Here is a 23,199-nt window from a genome sequence, read left to right on the forward strand (position 1 = left end):
TAAGAAAAAAAATTAAATCTTTTTATAAGGAGATAAATATATCTTTAATTATTTTTTATTTATTTTTGTTGATAAATTTATTTATCTTAAAATTTTAGTAATTTTTATTATTTATTTATTTATTTTTATTTATCTTAAAATGAGGATTTGAAACAATTTTTTGTGTCAAAAAGTGCACATTAAAATGTTGTGTGTATTGGAGAGTGAGAGCGTGTTCACACGCAGTGGATAATGAAACTAATTTTTAATAGATTTGAGCCAATTTAATTGAATTTGACGGCTAAAAAGTCTTAGATGTATGATAGAACTGATGATATAATAAAACATATAATTTTGATTGGAACAATATCTTTTAAATCGAAAATATTATATGAATTATCATAAATTCATAATAATGATGGCGTACTAGACTACTATCAATTGCAATTTGAGTTTGTGTTCTGATTTAGTTTTGGATATGAAATCTAACAAATTCAAACTATATTATTTATACCTCATATATATCGTTAGGATTGGATAATTTAGATTTAAAAAAGAGAATATTTAGTTTAGATTTAAAATTTTTTTAATATAAACTAATTTTTATCGGTGTAAAAATGACACAAATAAAAAAAATGTTAAAATTAAAGTATTATAAGAAAATGATATAGTGAATGATTGAACCAAGATAAATTTATTATAGTTGCATAATTAAATTTTACAGTAACTGTGTATTGAAAAACCAGTTAGAAAACAAAATATGTAACAGAATCAGTTTCGAGCTATAAATGAATCTCATAATGATACTATTTAATATTTATTGATGATTGATTTTTCTCGGTTTAATTCCACCGTCAACGAAACCTATAAATAAAGGACGTGATCCAATTTTCCTTTACACAATTATACAAACACTCTCTTACACTCTCTTCTTCGCTGATTCAGTGATTCTAATCCTTACTAGTTTTATTGTACTTTCCGAACTCAATTCGACTCTTAATTCAGGTTTGCTTCTTAGCACGTTACCTTGTTTGGAATTTCTTTTTTTTTCTTCCTTAGAGTTCATATTGTATTTTACTTAAGTGGTGGTGTTAAGTTGGGTTGATGGAGAAGTGGGTTTTGATGAGGGAATGGATTCTGCAGCTTCTTGTTTAAGTTTTGGAAGAGATAAATGAGCAATGAAGGGTGTTATTGATGGGAATACTGTGTTTTATTTCGTAGTATCATGGCTGTTATAACAACAACAAGGAGGACTGAACGGTTCCGTCCGACAACACCAGCAACATGTAAGTATTGGCTAGCTGGGAGATGCAACAGAAATCCTTGTCAATTTTCACATAGCTTACCAACCTCGCCGTCCAATGTATACTATAATGCCAATTCGACGTATAAGCATTCGAAGATGGCCAGTTCCTCTGCTAAGAAGCCAATAAATTGCGCACCCAAGGCCTTCAAGAAGCCAGAAAATTGTGCACTAAGGGCTGTTGAGTATAGACCAGAAGCTATGTCGGTTGAGAAGCCAACTAAGTGTGAACAAAAGGCTGTTGCAGATGTGGAAGATGTGGCCACTGTTGCTAAGGCTTGTGTGGATAAATCACGCAGTATTTGCAAAGATTGGATGACTGACAATTGTGTGCATGGTGACTTGTGTCAGAATTTGCATTCATGGTTTTATGGCGATGGATTTTCTACACTTGCAAAGCTTCATGAACACAACAAGGTATATACATGTCTTGGTTTAATTTGAAAGTTAAGTGAATATTGCAATTGAAATAAGTTATTTGTAAGATGTTTAGTCTAGTTAAAGTAATATTCAAATTTTGTTGACAGGCAATCACTGGGATTGCACTGCCGGCTGGTTCAAACAAACTTATTTCTGGTAGCACTGACGGCACAGTTCGGGCATGGGACTGCAACACTGGCCGTTGTGTTCACATGATCCATCTTAATTCTCCAGTTACCTCACTCATATCTGAGGGCCCATGGATTTTTGCCGGTGTGAAAAATGCTGTGAAGGCATGGAATATTCAGACGGGTGCAGATGTTACTCTTGATGGACCTAAAGGGCAAGTCCTTTCCTTGAAGGTTGGCAATGATACCCTCCTTGCTGGAGCAGAGGTAAATTACCTTGCAGTGATTTGCTACTGATTAGAACTATGACATTTCAGCTTGTCCATTAGTTTTTAAATAATCTATTTAAATTGCAGGATGGTGTTATTTATGCTTGGAGATGCAGCTTTGAGTCTCCTTTCAAAATGGTTGCAACACTAAGTGGTCATAGTAAACCAGTGGTTTCTCTTGCTATTGGATCTCACAAGATGCTTTATTCTGGATCCATGGACCATACCATTAAGGTATTTATTTATTTATTTATATGCTTCATGTAATTTGCACACTATTCCCCTTTAGCTAAGCAATTTCTTACCCTGCTATCTACAGGTTTGGGACCTTGATACATTACAGTGCACAATGACACTTAACGGCCATACCGACGTTGTCACATCACTTATTTGCTGGGACAATTTCTTGTTATCGGCTTCATCTGATCGCACAGTCAATGTTTGGGTGTGCACCGAGGAGGGAACTCTAGAAGTGACATACACTCACACTCACGAAATTGTAAGTTGTTCAACCACTAACGTTTCTTCACAAATGTCTTTAAGCTGATATTTTGATTTTGTTTAAGGAGGTGATTAGTTTGTCCAATTCATTTTTTTTTATTTTATTTGTTATTATAGGCTGTTCTTGGAATGTATGGGATGACTGATACAGAGGCCAAGCCAATATTGTTCTGCTCGTGCAAAGATAATTCAGTTCGTATGTATGAATTGCCAACGTGAGTAATGATAAATCTTTTATCTACTTGTCTTGCTACTTTTACGGGGCTTATTTTTTCTTTTTACTATTGTAGCTACTTAATGTGCCCGCTTCTACAGGTTTCTAGAGAGAGGTCGACTATTTACAAGACAAGAAGTTCGATCCTTTGAGATAGGCCCTGGTGGACTCTTCTTCACTGGAGATGGGACTGGTTTGCTGAATGTGTGGAAATGGTTAGAAGAGCCTAAGGTGCCAACATAGGAAAATACATAAGATCTTGAGTTACATGATGAGTTATTCTAATTACTTTAATGTGGTGACCTTATCTTTATTCTCTGAATGTATGAATTAACTGAGCATACTTGATGTTGGGATTGGGCATATTGGTTCTTGAGGTACAAGAATTTAGAAAAGTATTATTGATTCTCTGAAATATAAAAAAAGATTGATTCTTGAAGCAAAAGAAACAGCAAAAAATAAATAAATAAATAAATAAATAAAAGGGGTCCAAGGCTTTGAGCATCAATGGCTAGGAGGGTCGAAAATTGGCCTAAAAAGCTCAAAAGAGTTGTTCTCCTTAACTATATGCTTGTGGTGTGAAAGTGTCAAGTAATCCTTGAAACTGAACATTTAAAGTCGTGACCCCAAAGCTATTAAGGAGTATGCTTAAGGCTCTGAGCACCACTGTCTCGGAATTTAAGCAAAGCTAAATTCGAATCCAAAGGGTTCCCCCAGTTAAGTGCTTGTGGTGTTTATGTATCAGGTGGTAATACTTGAAAACAAAACACTTAGAGTCACGGCTATGCTCAAAGGTGCAAAGCACCAAAAGAAATAAAAGTTGTATTCAAGAATCAAGAAAAACTTATAAAAGAAGAAAGTCAATAATATGATCTGGATTCTAGTTCTGAAGGATACCAATATTGCTGAACTTCAAAGGAAAGAGAGATGCCAAAACTATTCAGAAATAGAGAGTTAATAGCCCCATTCAGTAATTAGACCTAGCTTCATCTAACAACTCTAACTTCTAATGTATAATGTAACATTCTATGTATTATACAATTCTCAATAAAAGCATGAGTTTTGAAAAGTATGCGTGTTGTTTTAAATTCTTCATTTAACTTCTGAAATTATAATATCGACTTTGATTTTTTTTAAGGAGAAAGAAAGAAAAAAGTGACCAATTCAAAAACTACATAATAATAGGTAACATAATTTTGGACTGTTAGAACTTCTCTGCAGCATTTAGTAGGTTCCTTCGTAGAACCTCAAAGCAGAATGGAAAAACAAGTCTTTGTAGATCTCTCTTTGTACCCGTGTACAGCCTTACTTTTTATAATCATATGATTCAAAAAGTTGTTTATACTTGTAAGCCCTTTCTGTCATTGGATATTTCCAAGAAAGTTTGATTCTGAATTGAAAATGCATTCAAGTTTTAAGTTCATCGCTGACAGAATATTTACTGATACTGATATTAATCTGAAACCGACACAGAACATGAAATGGATGGAAAGACTCTAAAATTTCCGCATCCTAAAATCATTCTTTTAACTTTTTCCTTCAAGAATATTTACCAACATATAGCATTGATATTGTTACCATTACTTGAAACTGTCGATGATAATGAACATTTTCTTTTACATCTTCTTTTACATCGCAATAATACCAATAAAAGATTTCAAATTACTGATATATCTCTCCAGAAAAGGGATTGTATTTCAGCCTAAATTTTGATATATAATTTCTTTGTTACGTAGCATACAACACCACAAAATATGGTATACACATTAAACTTGGAAAATGGAAAGATGTGTATGTGTTATTCTTGCTCATCTGTGTCACACACAAAACTGATATATATTCTATTATTGGATGAAATATGTGATACACATAACACATGACATAAGTCTCATATCCAATCCAATAATAGAAAGTTGTGTGTTGACTCCATACAAAGCAAAATGAATACCAAAAACATTTCTCAGCAAAAAATAGAAAGCACTTGCACAGGGTCTTCAGGACTTCTATTTTTCATGAACAAGAGGAGAATACACAGGGTACCACATATTTCTTGCGACGTACTCCACCGTCTCCTCCTGCAACCAGCGTAAACCACATCTGATAAGATAAGGCTTGATAATATAAAATAGGGTATTAAAAGACTAATAGGACAAACTATCAAGTTTTGTTAGAACTTTAACACCTTGCCAAGTTTGGAAAAACATTTTAGACAAAATAAGATACTGTGTGACACGAGGTATGTTATCTCTTTTATCACAAACAACTTAATTTGCCATATTTGGATGTAAACTTTAACTGTTAATCTTAGGCAACTCATTCAACATAGATAGTATATGCAAAACTATCATGTATTATGTATTACATATATAAAGGGGATTAAGATTTGGTGTCCAATTTCTGATGCTAAAAATGGCTCGTGTCCCTAACCTCTAATAACTTCTCTATACACATAATAACTTAAAACTACCCACTACTTAAACATTCTACTACTAATCATATAACTAATTTTCATAATAAAATAATAATATTTAACAATTTAATTTGCAGACTATAACATATCAACTAGTATCATATAAAGCGTGTAAATGAAGATTTCACTTACTTTTGACATCTTTGCAAGTTCCTTGGGCCCTACATCACCATGCCCTTCTGCCAAGTTGTCTTCAACTGCTGCTCGAAGAACAGCAGCACCAACCTCTGCTGTTACATTTCGAATGCTACAGCAACCACAAGTATTGATCAGAGAATGTCAATAATATCAGCTATAAGAACAATCAATCAACAAAGCAAAAACGGAAAATCAAATATACCAAGTGACGAAAATATTACCTATCAATGGATGGATACAAGATTCCTTTTGAGATATCTTCCTCTAACATGTATGAAGCAAGGCTGTGAGAAAGACAGTATTGTTAGTATTTTATTTTAAAAGATTGAATGTCATGTCATCATGAATGCAAGAAGATGCCACAAATTATCACGGGTAAAACACGGATATGATCTACAGCATAGAAATATGGTGTTGTTTGATCCATCAAAGAAATGCGAACAGATAAATGTTTGAGCATGTAAAACAAGGAAAATATGCTTAATCGCTTTAGGTTTTAGCAGCTTAGTGAATTCTAAAATGCAACACTATAAATATCAAATAAACAGATTTTGCCAAACTTCCATGAATGCTAATAAAAGTAGTCCACATTAACATGTGCATACCATTCAGCAGCAGCCTGCAACATTCCATCTGTTATTAGCCGAGCACCTGACAAAAGTGATCCTAGACCAATTCTAAAATGGAAAGTTTAAAATAAAAGACTAAATCAATATTTCCAATCATAAGAATGATCATGAAAATTTATAAGACACAAGAAAGCTGAAAGCATGTCCTACCCTGGGAACAGATACATGTTGTTGGCTTGATTTACATGACCCACTTTTCCATTACCTGCATAAAATTTTAATCAGACGTTTCTTCACAACTAAGGAAAAATGTAAAGTAGACAAGAAGCCTCAACTCAACCAATGAGAGCTAATTACCAAGATCTACATTTTCAAAAGGGCTTCCACTTCCAAATACGATATCTCCTCCGGCATGCTTAAAAGCATCAATAGCAGTGCACTCAGCTGTCCAGGTACACCAATGACAATGTCAAAATTAAAAACAGTCATTACATTAAGAAATTGTGAGAGTTTATTAAGCCTTGTGCAGACAAACCATTCATTGTAGGGTTAGACATGGCAAAGATGGCAGGTTTTGTTGAAACAGATTCTTTCATTGCCTTAAGCACCTGAGCTTAATCACAATTATTAAAATAAGAAATTGCTGAATAACACATACAGAACACCAAGCATTCTAACATATCAATAAAAAAAATATTATTAATATAGTTCACTCATGGATAGGACATGATATAAGTGGAATTGTACAAGATAATTACCTCCTCATTGAAAATGCCACCAACCCCAGACAAACCAAGGAGAACATGTGGTCTAACCTTCTTCACCTAAACATCAATATGTTCAACAATCAATTTTGATGTATGAATATGACTATGCGTGACCCTCAAGATCAGCATCACCATAGGTAGATGGTTAAGTTATCTTATACCAAAATAATTGTTTTCAATATCATAACATAACCCTTGACACAAAAGAGTTTTGCTCAATGAATCCTTTAAATTTACCACTTCAATTATACTAGCACCCTCAGTGAGCCCTTCTAGGTCTCTTGGGTTTTTAGCAAATGGAGCTGCAGCTGGATCTAGATTATTCCTATCAGTTGTGACAAGACCCTGCATACAGAAATGGCATTGTCATCAGGATTAATGCAACTAAATACAAATACAAAACAGCAGCATCCAACACTTGATTGCACAAATTTATTTATTTTATAATTCCAGCATTTTATATTAAGTCATATCAAGACAAACAATATGATGGAAAAAGAGAGTAAAAATAATACTAGCATTACAAGAAGATCAATCAAAATCAGAATTGGGTATCTTAGTATAGTTACGATCATAAACAGTTATAGTTTCAAGCATTACAACTTAAAGAACTGACAAAGCTAGTAAATATGTGAAAGCATACATCTTTATCAATCAAAAAGAATTGACTTTTGGCAGCTGTTTCACTGCACCCTGCCATCTTTGAAACTGCCTGGATGGCCATTTTCAGAACACCAAGCCCTGCACTGCAAGCCAGGGAAGAAATGTTCTTGACACAAAAGTAGCTAATCTATAATGAATGTGATGAAACAACAAAATGAAATCAGACACCCAATATTAAGGTTGATCATAATAAGTTCTGCAATTACCTTCCAGCTCCAACCACAACTATCTTTTGGTTTACAAAATCAGACAATGGCCGACCTTGGGCTCTTACAGATCCCAATATTCCAGCAAGAGCAACACCAGCAGTGCCCTGAAGGACATGAAGGAAAAAATGAGTTTCGGTAGCTACTTCAATAAAACAGTCCAGTAGATAACAACCTTCAAGATTTTCTTGATTAATAAAGTCTTAAATCATTTTCTCACCTGTATATCATCATTAAACATGCAAAACCTTTTATGATATCGTTCCAAAGTTTCAAAAGCCCACTTCATTTGGAAATCCTCAAACTGAAGAAATTATCACAACCATCTAATTATACAATTGATAACAGCTATGTGCCCAAAAGAATAAAAAGAAAGAAAGAAAGAAAGAAAGAAAGAAGAAACCTGCACAATGGCCTTAGGCCATCGAGCATGAACAGCTTCCATGAATTCATCCACAATTGATAGATACTCTTCACCTTCCAACCTTGGTTGTCGAAGTCCTAAATCTATCACATGAAAATGACATCAGAACAGTCACCAATACCTTTCACAAGATCAACTAAGATTAATTCACATGCTAGCTTTTGGTATGGTCTTAGCAGTTTCTAAATATAATTGCAAAGTAAGGATAAACTAATTAACAAACGAAAGCTTTAAACAAGAAAACAAAGATCTGGCAGGAAACATTTTACTCACAAAGACGATCTTCAAGTAGCTTTTGATTGTTGGTTCCAACATCTAGCATAACTGGAAGTATCTGCCACATTAAGAAATTCAACATATAACAACTTAGAAAAAATTACTGGTTTTTACCTAGTAGATGATCTTAATGAAGTCAAAACGAAATTAAGATAGTCAAGCCCCTTTGTAAATGACACCTATCACAGAAGGTAATAAAACTGAAATAATTAAAGAAAGCATATTAATAAATTATATGTCCTAAGGTATCTTAGCATGGGTAGTAATCCTATCCACTAGTAAACGTTGATAATAATTTTAGTCCCAAGCATGGGCCACCGTGAAACAAAACTGAAGTTAACTCCCACCATCAGCAGATGTGAGCTAGAGAAAAGAGGTAGGAAGCAAATAGATAACGGAGAAAAGAAAGCATACTCTTTGCGGGCTGATACCAGCAGCAGCAACATAAATGTCAAGTTTTCCTATTGGTATTCCAATGCCCTGAACTCCAAGGTCACCTAAGCCAAGGATTCGACTACCGTCTGTCAAGACAATCATATCTACCTGCAAAAAGGTGTAAGATGACAAGATGTGAACACATTAAATGAATAAATGCAAACAACTTTTGCTACTCAATGTACCAAGAAACATCAAGGAAAAGAGTTTACCCTTTAATAAACAAAAGAAAAGGATACTGCCATAAACAAGATTAATGCAATACCTCAGGAGCTGGCCAGTTATAGATCATCGACATCATCTCTCCTTTATCTTTGGCACTAAAATACATTCCACGTGGACGTCTAAATAACCCAGAATAATTTTGGCAAACTAATCCAACTGTAGGAGTATATATTATAGGGGCAAACTCTTTAATATTATCAATAAGCACCTGTAGCGAAATGGAAGAAATCAACATGATAATAATATATACTCTCATGTTAAGAAGAAAACTTCATCATCAACTCACTCTGTAGTACAATGTCTCGTTCCTGTCATGCAGTCTGTTCAAGATTCTCCATTTGGCTAGGGCAACAACTTTATCTGGTTGTCCCTGAGTGTTCTTCTCCAAAGACCGGTATGAGTTCACTAAAACAATATATTGCTATCAAATTATTACTGAACAAAAAGGAAATTTACAAATAAGTAAAAGCTATAATGTATTTTTCAGAAGAAAGGAAAAATGACTGAGAGTAAAACATCCAAAATTCTAAAGATATAAAATATGATACAGGTAGGCTTAAACTTACTGAACCGATCATATTGCTGCTCAAATGAAATTACACGAGGAGGAAGGAGGCCCCTAAGCCCCAATCGGTCCCGTTCAGTCAAAGGAAACCCAGTATCCTGCATTCAAGAATTTGGAAACAGAGTTGGAGAAAAACTTGAGTTTTAGATCCAAAACCGTGATGACATGATGAGAGAAGGTTTCATGAACAATTTGACGTGATCCCAAAGTTATGTAAAACATTCTATGAGAAGCTTACATTTTTATTCTAATGTCAAATTGTATGTGTAATACATGAACTCATGTTCAGCATTTAACCAAACTTTAAAACACATAAATACCACTAACAAGGAAAAAGTAGATGACATTAATGATCAAGCAATCACTTTTTCCTCTCTAGTGTGCAGGCTATTTTGAATTGTTTTCTTTTTTGTTTGTTTGGATTTGGTTAAATTTGGGGAAATAAACATTTTACTTTCAAAAGTTTTTAGTGTGTGGCCTATTTTAAGCCAATCCAAAAACAAGCCTCCACTTTCATATAACCACCATATTCAAATCCATTACAAGAGTAGTGTAATTCCATAAAACTACATGTTTGTAGTAACCTACATAGCATTTATTAATTAAAAAAAAAAACTAAAAATTCTCAGCCATTCAAGTCTTCAGAAAGAAAAACAACCACGAAAACTTCATCAAAATTTTGTGGAACATTTTCAACATGGATCAACCCAATTTCTTTTTTTGAAAATATTGACTTTCAAGCGAACAGCAATTCACAACATTCAACAGAAGCTTTATAAACTATAAATAGACAAACTAAGGATAAAAACTAAACGAAAGTTATTTCCTTTCTGAAAATCTTAAACTAAAACTTCAGATTCCCAAACCAAAACAAAAAAAGTGAGGAAGTTGAAGAAAGAAAAATTGAAGTTTGAACAAAAAAACCAACCTTGTTGAACCAAGGATCGTGGAGGATATCAGCACCGCGCTTGTGAACAATGAAAGGGCCGGGAATCGCCGTCGATAACCGCCGGCTCGATCTGGCAACGGCGGTGGCGGCGACTCGTGCCAGGTTCCACATCGCTGTCGGGAAATTCAACTCAGCTACTATACTACTGAGCTGAACTTTAAGCTCTGTATAAAGTTAAAAATGGTAGCAAGCGTCTAAATTTTCTCAGGAAAATTGAGCTGGTGCGTGTGTTTTGGTTTTACTGGTGAAAAAACAATTTTCCCGAGAAAATGGGAAATTAATTATAATTAATTAATGGAAAAGGATGGGAAGTGTTGGAGTGGTAACATCAAAGAGTATATATAGATTCAACTTCAAGAATGAGTAATCATTGGCTGATTTTAAATTACATTACAGCAATGAACTTTTTTTTTAGTCAAAGTCTGTGACATTACAACAGACATCTTTGGTTGGTGTTTCTAATTTTTTTTTATAAACTATAAAAAATACACTCCAATAATTTTGTATCTGTATTCGAATTTTATTATCGACAAAAATATTTTTAAATAATTTAAAATTATAATAAAAATATTTAATATTAAATATTATTTTTAAAAAATATTTTAGACATTAAATTTTAATGTAATTTTTTATAAATATAATTAGAAAATAAGATATTTTTATCCTTAAAATTTAGTAATTTTTTGTTAAATATATATTTTTTATGATTTTTTTTGTCAACAATTAATAATACTTTTTAAAATCACAAAAAATATATACTTAACGAAAAATCACTGAATTTTAAGAAGAATAATATCTCATTTTTCTAATCATACTTATAAAAAATCGCATCAAAATTCAATCTCTAAAATATTTTTGAAAAATACATATTTAATATTAGATATTTTTATCGCATTTAAAATTATTTGAGGACATTTTTGTTAATAGTAAAATTTAAATGAATTTTTATTAGCGACAAAATTATTCGTATACATTTTTAGTAATTTACTTATTTTTTTATTTTAAGGTTTAATTAACATGTGTTGACCATTAAACACATAATAAACTTATTAGTTATTACTATAGAAAGTTTTGAATTTTTTATTTTAATAAATACACAACAAATGTTTTATATATAACTTAAACTTTAAGTCTTTTCTAATAAATAAGTTTAACATAAATACATATTAGCTATTCTCTTTATGTTATAATTTTTAAAAAAAATTAAAACAAAATATTTTAAAATTACATCTATACTATTTTTGTAAATTCTTAAGAGTGTAGACAACTTTTTTGAGAGTTAATGTTCAAAATAAATTCAATACACAATCAAAAATTATAATGTATCTTTTTTTATCATATTTTTTAAAAAAAGATATTCACTGTTCATACCCTGGCCCAATAATGAAAGGCCCAGGACCAAATAAAAGGCCTAGTCCAGAGGATTGAGCCTTACTAAGCACCAACCTTCACACTAAGAAGTCGGTGCCAAACCCGACTTACTCCCAAGAAGTCGGGACGGAGAATAGTTGGCAGATAAGCACTCATTCAAATGAGTAACTGCCCCTAAAATCTCTCTAACTACTTTATCGAGCCATATCTTAACCTCCCTAAGATAATGGGACGGTTAACACCCTAAAAATATGGCACTACTCCAACGGTGGTTATTGGCTCACCACTATAAATACACTGACACCCCTCAGGTATCTCTAAGCCCAATACTCTCTAGACCTGCTCACACCCTTGCTAACTTAGGCATTGGAGTGTCTTTGCAGCTACCACCCCCCATTCACTCACGAGCGCAAATCGGAAGGAGGCCCCAACGTGCAAATCAGCTCAGAAGCCACCATCCGCGGACGATTGGGCCAACCAAAGCCATCCATCTTATTAATCTCCGGTTACCCATCGTAACATTCACTTTACACAAGATTCTTATGTATGTGATTGTTAGAAGCAGTCAAATGATAAAAGAAATTTGTATACATATACAAATATATACACTTAAATTTTATTATGCAATATAATAAAAATAAATTATATATATTATTCTCTTAACTGTATAACAAAAAAAAATTATAAGGCAAGTTTGTCTAACAAAATTAAAATATCAAAAGCAATGCTGAAATTTTACATCACACATTACACATATAATTCATAAAAAAAAATATCAATCAATATAATTTATTAGTTTTGGTCAGTAATTAATTAGTAACTAGTGTTAAACCCGTGCGATGCACGGGCTTATATTTAAATTTGATAAGTTAAATTAAAAATAATATTTTATAATCATATATTTTTTAAATTTAGTATAACACTATCATCATCGTTATATAATAAACGTGTTAAATATGTTGTTTTATCTTTATTCAAAGTAAAATATGAATAGAAGAGTTCAAAGTTTATAATATTCTTGAACCATAAGGAGGGAGATAAAAAAAATAAGAACATATATAACTGTAATAATAACATGTTAATTTTACTCTAAATTTTATATCAAAAAGCTAATAAAAATTTATCGACAACCTAGTATCTTACTAACTTCATTAGAAAATCATTGGATGTTGTGCTCCTTGTTACACATTTCATTTCAAATTTGAAAAAAGAGTTATAGATAAATTAGTTATATCTATAGTAAAGATTTGTACAAAAGTGTAAATCATAACATGCTATTAAAATGAAAATAATATTATTCTTACCTAAATATTATTAAAAACCTCTTTGAACACGACATTTGTTGTTGATGACTTTGGATTGCCGTATTCGTTTAGAATTAAAATCTTGAGGCCACTGCGACTCTTAACTCTTGACAAAGCAACATAAAGTTGTCCATGGGTGAACACTGATTTTGGCAAATAAAGCCGTACATGTGATAATGATTGACTCTGACTCATGTTAATGGTCATTGCAAAGCATACTATTAATGAAAATTGTCTCTGTTGGAACTTAAATGGCAATCCTGAATCTGAAGGGATCAAGTTCATTCTTGGAATGTACACTTTATCTCCAATATTTCTACCGGTCACTACCGTCACTCCAATTACGTTGCTGCCAAGTTTGTTAACTATTAATCTTGTCCCGTTGCATAAACCTAAAGTCTGGTCTATGTTTCGCAGTAGCATTATAGCGACTCCTGACTTCAAAGTCAACTTGTGATTGAGTAGTCCCGAACATTTGATGTCATTTAGAAACTCTGGTGTGAACCACTCTTGTTTTACATCTTCATTCTCATCAGTTTGACATGTTGTGTCAGAGCTCAAATACTCCTTTTCCATCCCTGGAAAGATTGTCAAGACAAAATTGTTTACCTTCTCGACACTCTTAAGTGTGGGTGCAAGAATTGCTCTACTCTGAAAATACTTGTAATCTGACATGTTTTGCAACAAATTTAGATATGCAAAGTCTACCAAATGAGAGAGAAGATCATCAGTAGTTGTAATCAATAGATCATCTGGAATTTCAACTTCTGATTCATCACCAACAACAGAGCCAATATTTCCATTTCCAACATCAAGTATCCAATTAGCAAATATCTTCATTTCACCTTCATCTTGATCCGAAGAAGACATTAGAAGCCTCATATTCGTATGCAGTTTCAGAACCTTACAAAATGACCACAGATGGGATGAGTTAATAGCGGATGCTAATATATCGTGTCTACTTCCTTTCGAAATCACCGGAAGTATCTGTCTGAAATCAGCTCCTAGAACAACAATCTTACCACCAAATGGTTGATGTGTCTTATGTTGATCAGTAACTGACATAAGATTCCTAAGTGTCCGATCAAGTGCTTTAAAACGGCAGTTGTACCTTCCCTCGCATACAACATATTGAGAACTCAAAATTGGATCCTGTTTTGGACTTCTCTGATCTCTCCTCATACCACATCATGGCGTCGCAATGCCGACAAAAAATTCTGGGTCACCAATATCTATCACATCTAATAATCACCAAGATAATAAATTGTTTTAGTTATATCTGCAACAAATACTTTATATAAAAATATACCTTTCTTTCACCATGTTAAGTATAAAAATAATATTCATAAAAGATTACCGAAAAATATAATTTATGGATTAAAAAGATGAGATCATATAATACAATTTTATTGTGCCAACTTCAAGATTTAAGTTTTACAATCAATCAATGTTCAAATACAAAAATTATAATATATAACCATATCTTAGTTTAAATTTTAAAACTTGAACACTAAATGATAATTTTTTGTTTATAAAAAGCATAACAATAGTAAATAATAAAGTGCTGATATTGCTACTTCTTAAATTACTTGTATTCTCAGCAACATCGAATATGGTTGAGTATTAAATTTGCACATAATCATCTAAAATAGTCGTATTTTCAGTAATATCCTCAACTTCTTGAAAATTTTTTGAAAGATTTGTAGTCAATTCCTTTAAAAATGTTTCTCTTTGTATTAGGTGTCTTTTTTTTTCAGCTATGCACACTTCTTATAATTCTGTAGTATCTAAATTTGAATTATCTAAATTTGAATTAAATGTACTTACTCCTGTAATCATTAGAGATAATATATCAAGTACTTTATATTATAAAAAAAGAAAAATGAATATATGTTAAATGTTTGAATCAGCTGAATTATGAATATATATTATGAAGGTAGTATTAGAGATAAAAGAAGTAAAATTTTAGCTTTGTGATAATTACAATCTATCATGCTTATCTTACCATGTCTCTTTTGAAGTAGCATAGTCTTCCTATTCAGTCTTACATCCCTTTGCAATCTAATTCCATTTGTGTACTCCAATGAATCTATAATAATTATTTAGCATATACCAATGATTGTTTTTAATAGACCAATTAAAAAGTTAAATGTTTGGTCTTTAAGTAATAAAAACATATTAACATAGTAATCCGTAGATATTATTTGATGTTTGTTGAAGATGTTGTTGACTTATCTGATGACATGGACTATCATATGCTTCATGTGTGATACCCGAATTACTAATATCACTAATATTGGAACATCATTTTTTTCATCTACAGAGTGTAGATTAGTAGTTGGAGAGCTTGATCAATATGGTGTTGGGTTATTACCTAATAAGATAACTCGAGATATTAGTTTTGAACATATTTTTTGTTAAAGTTTATAATTGAATAAATAGTAGGAAAATCAAAATACATAAAGTGCATGTACATTCCCATAAGTAAGTTCCAAAAAAATAATCCAAAAATAAATCTGTATTAATGCTATTTGTAATGTTCGACAACACCGATTGAAAATGTACACCATTGGAACTATCACTCGAATTTTCTGTAATTTTTTCATAACAAATTTAGTAACATATTACGAAGACAATGTAAATTAATAATTTATTACTTATCAATAGCTAAATAATATATAGAAAATATTGTATTTTATGAGTTTTCATTTGGCCAAAATACTCATGACATGTTAGTTATTTTGTATACCAAATAAAAACTAAATATATGGAACTGACATACTTAAAAATACCAAATAAAAAAATATATTATTCTAACCTAAAAACAAAAATGATAAAATAATTAATTTATTTTTTTATATAAAATCTACGTTGAATTGTGCTTTGCTTTGTATTTTCTTTGTTTTTTAATATTAATTTTCTCTACAATATAATCTTACTTCTCTTTGGACTTCTTGCATCTTTCAATATATACCTAAAAATATCAAATAAATAAATTTTTTAACCAATTAAAAATATATATACATTATACATAATACATTTTTATTATCAAATTTTATATATTATTAAAAAAATAAAGTAGTACACATATGACAGCGTAGTACATGTATGATGTTTGTTTCCTGAGACAAAAATGATAAAAGACATAGTCATACTCATATACAAACACCTATTAAAAATATGTATTTTGTGTCTCTCTAAAATGCTGAAACACTAATTTTTAACTTGAGACACTAATTTTTTTACAATTTTTTCTCATGTATAACTTACCAAATAGAATATGAAATTAGTGTCTTCTTATGTCTATGTAAAATCGCACAAATTTTATTTTGAATGGCTGCTTTAATTTCTTTTTTATTCTCATTTATTTAGTTACGTAAACATATTTTACAGAAAATAATATATATTTTTTTACAAAAGTATCTTTTCTCAAATAAATATAAGTTTAATCTCACGATCAATAAATTTAACTTATAGTTAAAGAGATTGAAAATGAACAACTTATAAGTAAAAAGAGAGAAAAAGATAAAAATACCTCTATTGTTATAATATAAAAAATAACAATGTAAATGAAGTAAATAGAAAAAAAAGTTATAAATGTGACAAATAAAAAAATTTAAATTTAAAAATCAAAACGGTTAAGAAGCCACTTAATTAGGAATTAGTATTAGAGTTTTAAATTTCAAATTTTTAAATAGAATTTTCTAATTAGCTAGTGCAAATTTAAAATTTTTAAATAAATTTTTTTAATTAAACGTTTGTTATTCATTAAGAATATAGAAATTTGTTAATTTAAAAATAATTTTTATTAGTTTCGTCATAAATAGTATCAATCCTATTATTTATCGATAAAAATAAATAAAATTAAATACAATCTAAAAATTAATAACCTTATAAATTACGTAAATTTAGAAAAAATAACTTAAAGAGAGAAAAAAAGATGAAAGTATTTCTACTGTGGAGAGACAATCTAAAAAGATAATAATAAAAATTTATAAATGTGGCAAGTAAAAAAATTTAAATTTAAAAATTGAAATGGTTAAAAACTTACTTAATTAGAAATTAGTATTAGAAATTCAAATTTAAAATTTTTAAAATAGAATTTTCTAATTAGCTAGTATAAATTTTAAATTTTTAAATAAAATTTTCTAATCAAACGTCCGTTGTCCATTAGGAATATAGAAATTTGTTAATTTAAAAATAATTTTTTTAGTTTCATCATAAACAGTATTAATTTTATTATACTTTTTCTAAAATTTAAACAGTATTACATTTTTTTTAAATTGTATAAATAATTTCACATCTTAATAAGACTGATAATTCTATTTATTTTATTATAATCCTTTGTAATTAGCATAGTAACTTATAAATTATATAAATTTTTAAAAAATGTTCTCAAACCCAATTGCTTACGTAAAAATTCAAAAAAAAAGTATATTTGAATTTAAATTTAAAATTATAAACATAATACTTTAATTAAAAATTATAATTAGATTTTTTTAAATAAGTACACATTAAAAATTAATAACTAACTTAATTGTATCAACAATAATTCAAAGAAGAAATTTATAATTTTATGACATTAAATATTAAATTAAAAATTATCAGAATATCAACGGTGAGAATCAAATTAAAAATAAAACCACAAGTAATAACCAAAATAACTTCAATTTATATTTAAAAAAATTCTAAATTCCAAACATAAAAATTGAAAAGAACCAAAAGAAAAATAACAACTCAAGAAAAGATAATGTTTCCACCAAAACAAATATATGATTGGCATTATTCTATTAGATAGACTCTAAAAGAGATTCCAAAACATGTGCATCCAAATTCTCAAGTTTCTTTATCAATCTTGATCTTCTTGTAAGTTGAGGTATCTCCTTTCACCTTCGAATCTTTCGACTCCGAAAATAGTCACTTAGTTGGTGTAATAGCACTTTCCAACAATTCAGATTCATCATTGGCCGCAACTTCAATGGAGAATTCAAGCAACAAATTCTGTACAAAAAACCATGTTAAATTAAAGACTTCTTTCTAACCTTTGATTTTATCTCACTAATATTTTTTAAATAAAATTAAGATCTAATTTTGAGAGAACAAAAAAAAAATATTTTTTGAACAAATACCTTAGTACCTTCTACTTTCTCCCTTTCAATGATTAAGAATGTCTTTGAAATTGAAAACAAACCACCGGTGTAGTCAACATCCTAAAATTATAATTAATTATTATTTATAAATTAGATACTACTAATGACGAAGAAAGCAAAAAATAAATTAATTTTTAATAGAAGTACACTTATATATACTCACAATTTGAATAGGATGAGCCTCTTTGAATTTATTTATGAGATCCACATTATTAGTCATCTTCTTAACTTTATAAGAAGGTGAAAAATATGAAATATCATATATTTGAACTTCAACGATGAAGAGAAAGATCTTATCAATTAGGTTGAGTAAAAGTGTAGGTGTATCTGATAGATCTCCTTTCTGCAGAATATTACATAATATATTAATAATAAATAATATAAAAAGTACCAATAAAAATATCTTCACTAATGCTTTTAGAAATAAATATTGGTTAGATCTTACCAATAGGAGTGGATCAAATATTTCTACACAGCTCTCTTCTAAAACTTGTTTTGCCTCCTTGTCAAAGACTACATAACATGCACAGTCAGAATCATCAATGACACCAAGCTTTATTCGATACATGCTTAAAAAAGAAAATAACATAAGAAAAAGTTAAATATAGACTTATTTAATATCTAATCCAATGTACATAGACTTTAATTTAAATAAATAAATAAATAACCTTGGAGTCATGGATAAAAGGATATTAGTAGAAAACTCGCGTCTTCGTCGAGTCAAACCATCTCAATTGAGTATGGCAATGGAGAATTTCCGTAACTTAATAGTGTCCATAACCATATCACTCATATACGTACACACAAATTGTCGATTGTAGGATTGATGTCAGCAATTTTGTGGATATCAGTCATTGGAATAAGTAGGGAGATTTTGGATATATGTAAAAAAAGGGATTGATGTACTTTAAATTGTGGTACTTTACATCTCTCATAACTTATCCTTTTATAGTTGCATCATAACTAAATTTTATAAAGTTTGGTTGACTTTAATTTAAAATTTAAAAAATAACAAATTAAGTAAAACAATCCAAATTTAAAATTTAAAAATAACAACTTAAATAAATAATAATTTAAAAATTCTAAACTAACATAAATATTTATTTATTGTAATATTAGTATGTAACAACCGAAGAATAATTAACGTAAATTTTTTTAAAACTCTAAATTTCTTTAAAAGAATTTATGTAGCTGCAATTTAAAAAAAAATCAACAAAATTTTAAAAAATAATGCTAAAAAGAATTAACAGATATTTAAAAAATAGTGTTATAATATAAAAAAGAACAACCTAAGTAAAATCTAAATAAAATTAAAAAAATAACAATTTAAATAAAATAATTTGAAATTTAAAAAATAACAACCTAACTAAAACAACCCAAACAAATAAAATAATTTAAAATTAAAAAAATAACAACCTATGTAAAACAACCCAAACTTAAAATTTGAAAATAACAACCCGAGCAAATAATAATTTATAATTTATAAATATAAATCTAAAAATTTCTAGTCACGACACGTAAGCAAATAAACTCCCAGACTTAACGTATGAGCGCCACGTCAGCAAATTGACTCCCTATTTGTATTACTATAAAGAATAAAGATATCTAAAATTACGAGGTAAAAATATGTTATTAGACTATTAGACTAAAGATATTAAATTAATAACTAAAAATATTAACAAAAAATAATAAATTTTGGTGGTCTTTAAACTTTTCTTTATTATTCACTAAATGTAATATAACATATTATCTTAAATGAATTATTTATTCATTAAAAGTATGCATAATATTGAGCTAGAAAAATTTATATTGTTAAAAAAAATAAAAGAATTTGTAGTGCTATGTGTTTTACAAAATTTCATTTTTAAACGGGACATAAGTGATGTGATTATTCAAAAGAATAAAATGTAATGTAAATATAAAAGTTATAAGTTGCTTTTGCTTTTCGCAACCCGATAAAAATTGATATATAATTTTCATAAGCTATAAAAAAGAAGGTGTCGCATGTTTGATTTTTTGTTATTTCATAATATATTTTTTGTAACTTGTAAAAAGTAATATTAAACTTTTTTAAAATAAATAAGTTATTTTCAAAAATTTCAAAAAGCAAAACATTTAATTAAATAGAAAAATCCGCAACTTGTGGAAAATAAAAATTAAAACAAAAAATAAAAAAATTCTTTTTGTAACTTACAAAAAGATTTGAGCCTATAAATCATTAGTTTATTTGAATAGACCATTTTAAAGCATTTTACACCTCTCCTTTCCCTAACCAAAATTTTTAGCTCTATTTGATGTTATACCTTCAATGTGCTTCTTCGATCATATATGAAATATTATTTGAACTCATTAATTAAATAAAATAGTAACAAAATAGTATTATATTCGTTTTGAATTGTCTATAATATTCTTTAATCCGACAAGTTAATAACTAATTTTTTACAGATTTAAGTTTTATTTAAAATTGTATATCACTGACCAATAAATTATTGTATACACAATACGAGACTCGAATCTCTAAGACTTGTTTAAAACTTTAAGTAAATAAATGAATTGAACTCAAATTAGTTAACGAAATTCTATTATATTAGATGATTGGTGATGGAGGAAGCTCCGGAGGAAACTTCCAATGTGGCGTGAATTTTGGTTTGGAATGAAACAAACCGTTGCAAAGAGCAATTGGCACACACATGCATAGTTTTATTAGCTTCAACTAATTGTACCTTCACAAATATTAAAATAGAAATGTTGTTTTGTTAGCTTCACTAAATATATTTATCAATATGTAGATAAAAATCAGCCATTCATATAAATTATATATTAAAAATAAATTAAATACTATATATATTTATACATAAATATATAATGTCTAGTGTAGTGATTAATTTTTAGTATACACATAATATTTTTGTATATTTATTAAAGTACTTAGGATGTTTTAGAAATACATAAAAACTAGGATTACTCATAATGCAGGTCATTAATTTAATTATGGAAATAGTTTGTGTGTTATACTATGTTATTGCCTGATAATGCATTTCTTTTTTCAAATTTTCAGATTAGGTGCTTCTTTCAATTATAAATGTAACATTAAAGAAATTGAGATTATAAGATTATTACTTTTATGCGGTGGAACAAAATGTCTTCATGTTGTGACTTTCTGCTAAGTTATGCAATGACTGCTGGGAAGAATAACTAGATCTCCACCAAAAGCACCATTGACAAATAATAAGTTTTTTTTTTTTTGGTGACTAGACAAATAACAAGGTTTTTAGACATTTAAAGTGACGTTTGGTTATTGTCTTCACGATAAAGAAAATAAAGACATTAAGAACAAAAATATGTTTGAAAACAAAAATAAACTTAAAATTTGTCGATCTCTCTTTTTAGTCAAATTTTAAAATAACGAACGCAATATATTATTGGAATGAAGCGAGATCATTTGAGGGTTGCAATAGCAGTGAGAAAATGAGAAATTGAGAATCATACATGTTAGTTTGCTTCTTTAGGATTTTCAGCTCCATTAAGGGTTTGTTTTGGTGAGCTTCTAAGAAAAGATCTTTTTTCGAGTTATCTTTTTTTAAAAGATCTTATAAAGAAGTAAAAATAATTTTATGTTTGGATATCTCATGTAAAAAAGTCTTTTTATCTATCAATTATGTTTAGGTATAACAATATAAAAGTACTTTTTTGTTTATTTATTACATGAAAAACATCTTTTTTTTAAGGAAAAAAGATCTTTTAAAAAAAGATGTAAATTACAGCTTCTCAAAAAAGATCTTTTTTTTATTTTACTAGTGCTTTTACTTTTACTACTAGAAATTTGCCAAATACGTTAAAAAATAAAAAAAGATCTTCTTTTTTTAACAAAATAATGGCACCCAAACATGCACTAAGCAGTGGCCATCTCACCAACAGTTTAATGCCTTACATTTCATTGATCTTTTTCACATTTAATAACACATTAATATTTTATGACTTTTTTGTTTATAGATTAATGTTTAAAAGTATGAGATGGCTTACAAGACACAAAGTATAAATAACTTTTCATGTTCTCTAAATTTTAGATTTTTATTTTAGAGGATAAAGTAAAATCTCTCATCATTAAATATTTTTTTTATAACTTTTTTTATCCTACTTATGAAATAAATAGTGATAGATCATATTTTATTTTTTAAAATAAAATTCAAAATTTAAAGGATCCAAATCCAATAACTTAACCTTTAAACTTACGGTAATACTTTTCTTTTACTCTTGTTACTGACATCTAAATTCTATTATATATAAAAAGAAAAATTGACAAAGTTGTCTCGAGAAATTGTTGTTGCCGTTTTTATCATAGTGTTTTTCTAAAAAAAAAAAAAAACTCGAATTTGAAACCACAATAATGATTAAATTGATCACAATCTAATCAGTTTGGATTAGTAGAGAGCCTATTCATCAGTTTAGTAAGTGTTGAGAGTTCAAATTCTGTTTTGTGCATATAATAATCTATTAACTAATAATAAATCTTTAAAGTAAACTGATTCACGATAGATTAATATTTGACATACTGGGATAAGGCCTTCAAAAAAAACACCGATTCCTTCACATCGTTGATGTAGAAAGTAATTGAAACTAGAGGGAGTACTTAATTAGGCTTTGAAATAAAAGAATTCAATTTCATAGCATAAATGCAATTGAAATACTAAGTAGACGGTTCAATCCAACTACAATTTAGTGTGCAATTTTGGCAATTCTTTCTAGTTTCTTCTATCTTTAAAGCACATTAATTCTAGCCTATGCTTTATATATCAAGTAGAGTTAGACACATTGCCTAATAAGAGTGCCATTTTCCAAATTGTTGGTAATACTATTCAATATTTAGTAGAAA

At 29.2% G+C, this 23,199-nt stretch overlaps 3 protein-coding genes across 3 annotated transcripts; 1 reads left to right on the forward strand and 2 right to left on the reverse strand.

Moving 5' to 3' along the window:
* Positions 1-893: 893 nt before the first annotated feature.
* On the forward strand, positions 894-3,144 carry LOC130957272 (zinc finger CCCH domain-containing protein 48-like). Its single transcript, XM_057884143.1, has 7 exons — positions 894-984; positions 1,201-1,699; positions 1,810-2,097; positions 2,187-2,333; positions 2,419-2,598; positions 2,718-2,815; positions 2,916-3,144. The coding sequence occupies exons 2-7, from the start codon at positions 1,205-1,207 to the stop codon at positions 3,055-3,057; spliced, it is 1,350 nt and encodes a 449-aa protein (XP_057740126.1). The 5' UTR covers positions 894-984; positions 1,201-1,204; the 3' UTR covers positions 3,058-3,144.
* Positions 3,145-4,475: 1,331 nt separating this feature from the next.
* LOC130962070 (NAD-dependent malic enzyme 2, mitochondrial-like) lies at positions 4,476-10,812 on the reverse strand. Its single transcript, XM_057888160.1, has 19 exons — positions 10,481-10,812; positions 9,554-9,650; positions 9,274-9,392; positions 9,028-9,195; positions 8,742-8,870; positions 8,325-8,385; positions 8,031-8,134; positions 7,848-7,931; positions 7,628-7,734; positions 7,402-7,504; positions 6,996-7,103; positions 6,750-6,815; positions 6,527-6,599; positions 6,349-6,435; positions 6,202-6,256; positions 6,028-6,099; positions 5,644-5,706; positions 5,417-5,531; positions 4,476-4,889 (listed from the first exon to the last, which is right to left on the reverse strand). Exons 1-19 carry the CDS (start codon positions 10,610-10,612, stop codon positions 4,818-4,820), a joined length of 1,815 nt encoding a protein of 604 aa, XP_057744143.1. The 5' UTR covers positions 10,613-10,812; the 3' UTR covers positions 4,476-4,817.
* Positions 10,813-13,176: 2,364 nt separating this feature from the next.
* Positions 13,177-14,358, reverse strand: LOC130962510 (uncharacterized). Its single transcript, XM_057888715.1, has one exon. The coding sequence runs from the start codon at positions 14,356-14,358 to the stop codon at positions 13,177-13,179; it is 1,182 nt and encodes a 393-aa protein (XP_057744698.1).
* Between the last annotated feature and the right edge of the window lie 8,841 nt (positions 14,359-23,199).

Source organism: Arachis stenosperma, chromosome 2, assembly GCF_014773155.1.
Source record: "Arachis stenosperma cultivar V10309 chromosome 2, arast.V10309.gnm1.PFL2, whole genome shotgun sequence".
NCBI classification, from domain to species: domain Eukaryota; kingdom Viridiplantae; phylum Streptophyta; class Magnoliopsida; order Fabales; family Fabaceae; genus Arachis; species Arachis stenosperma.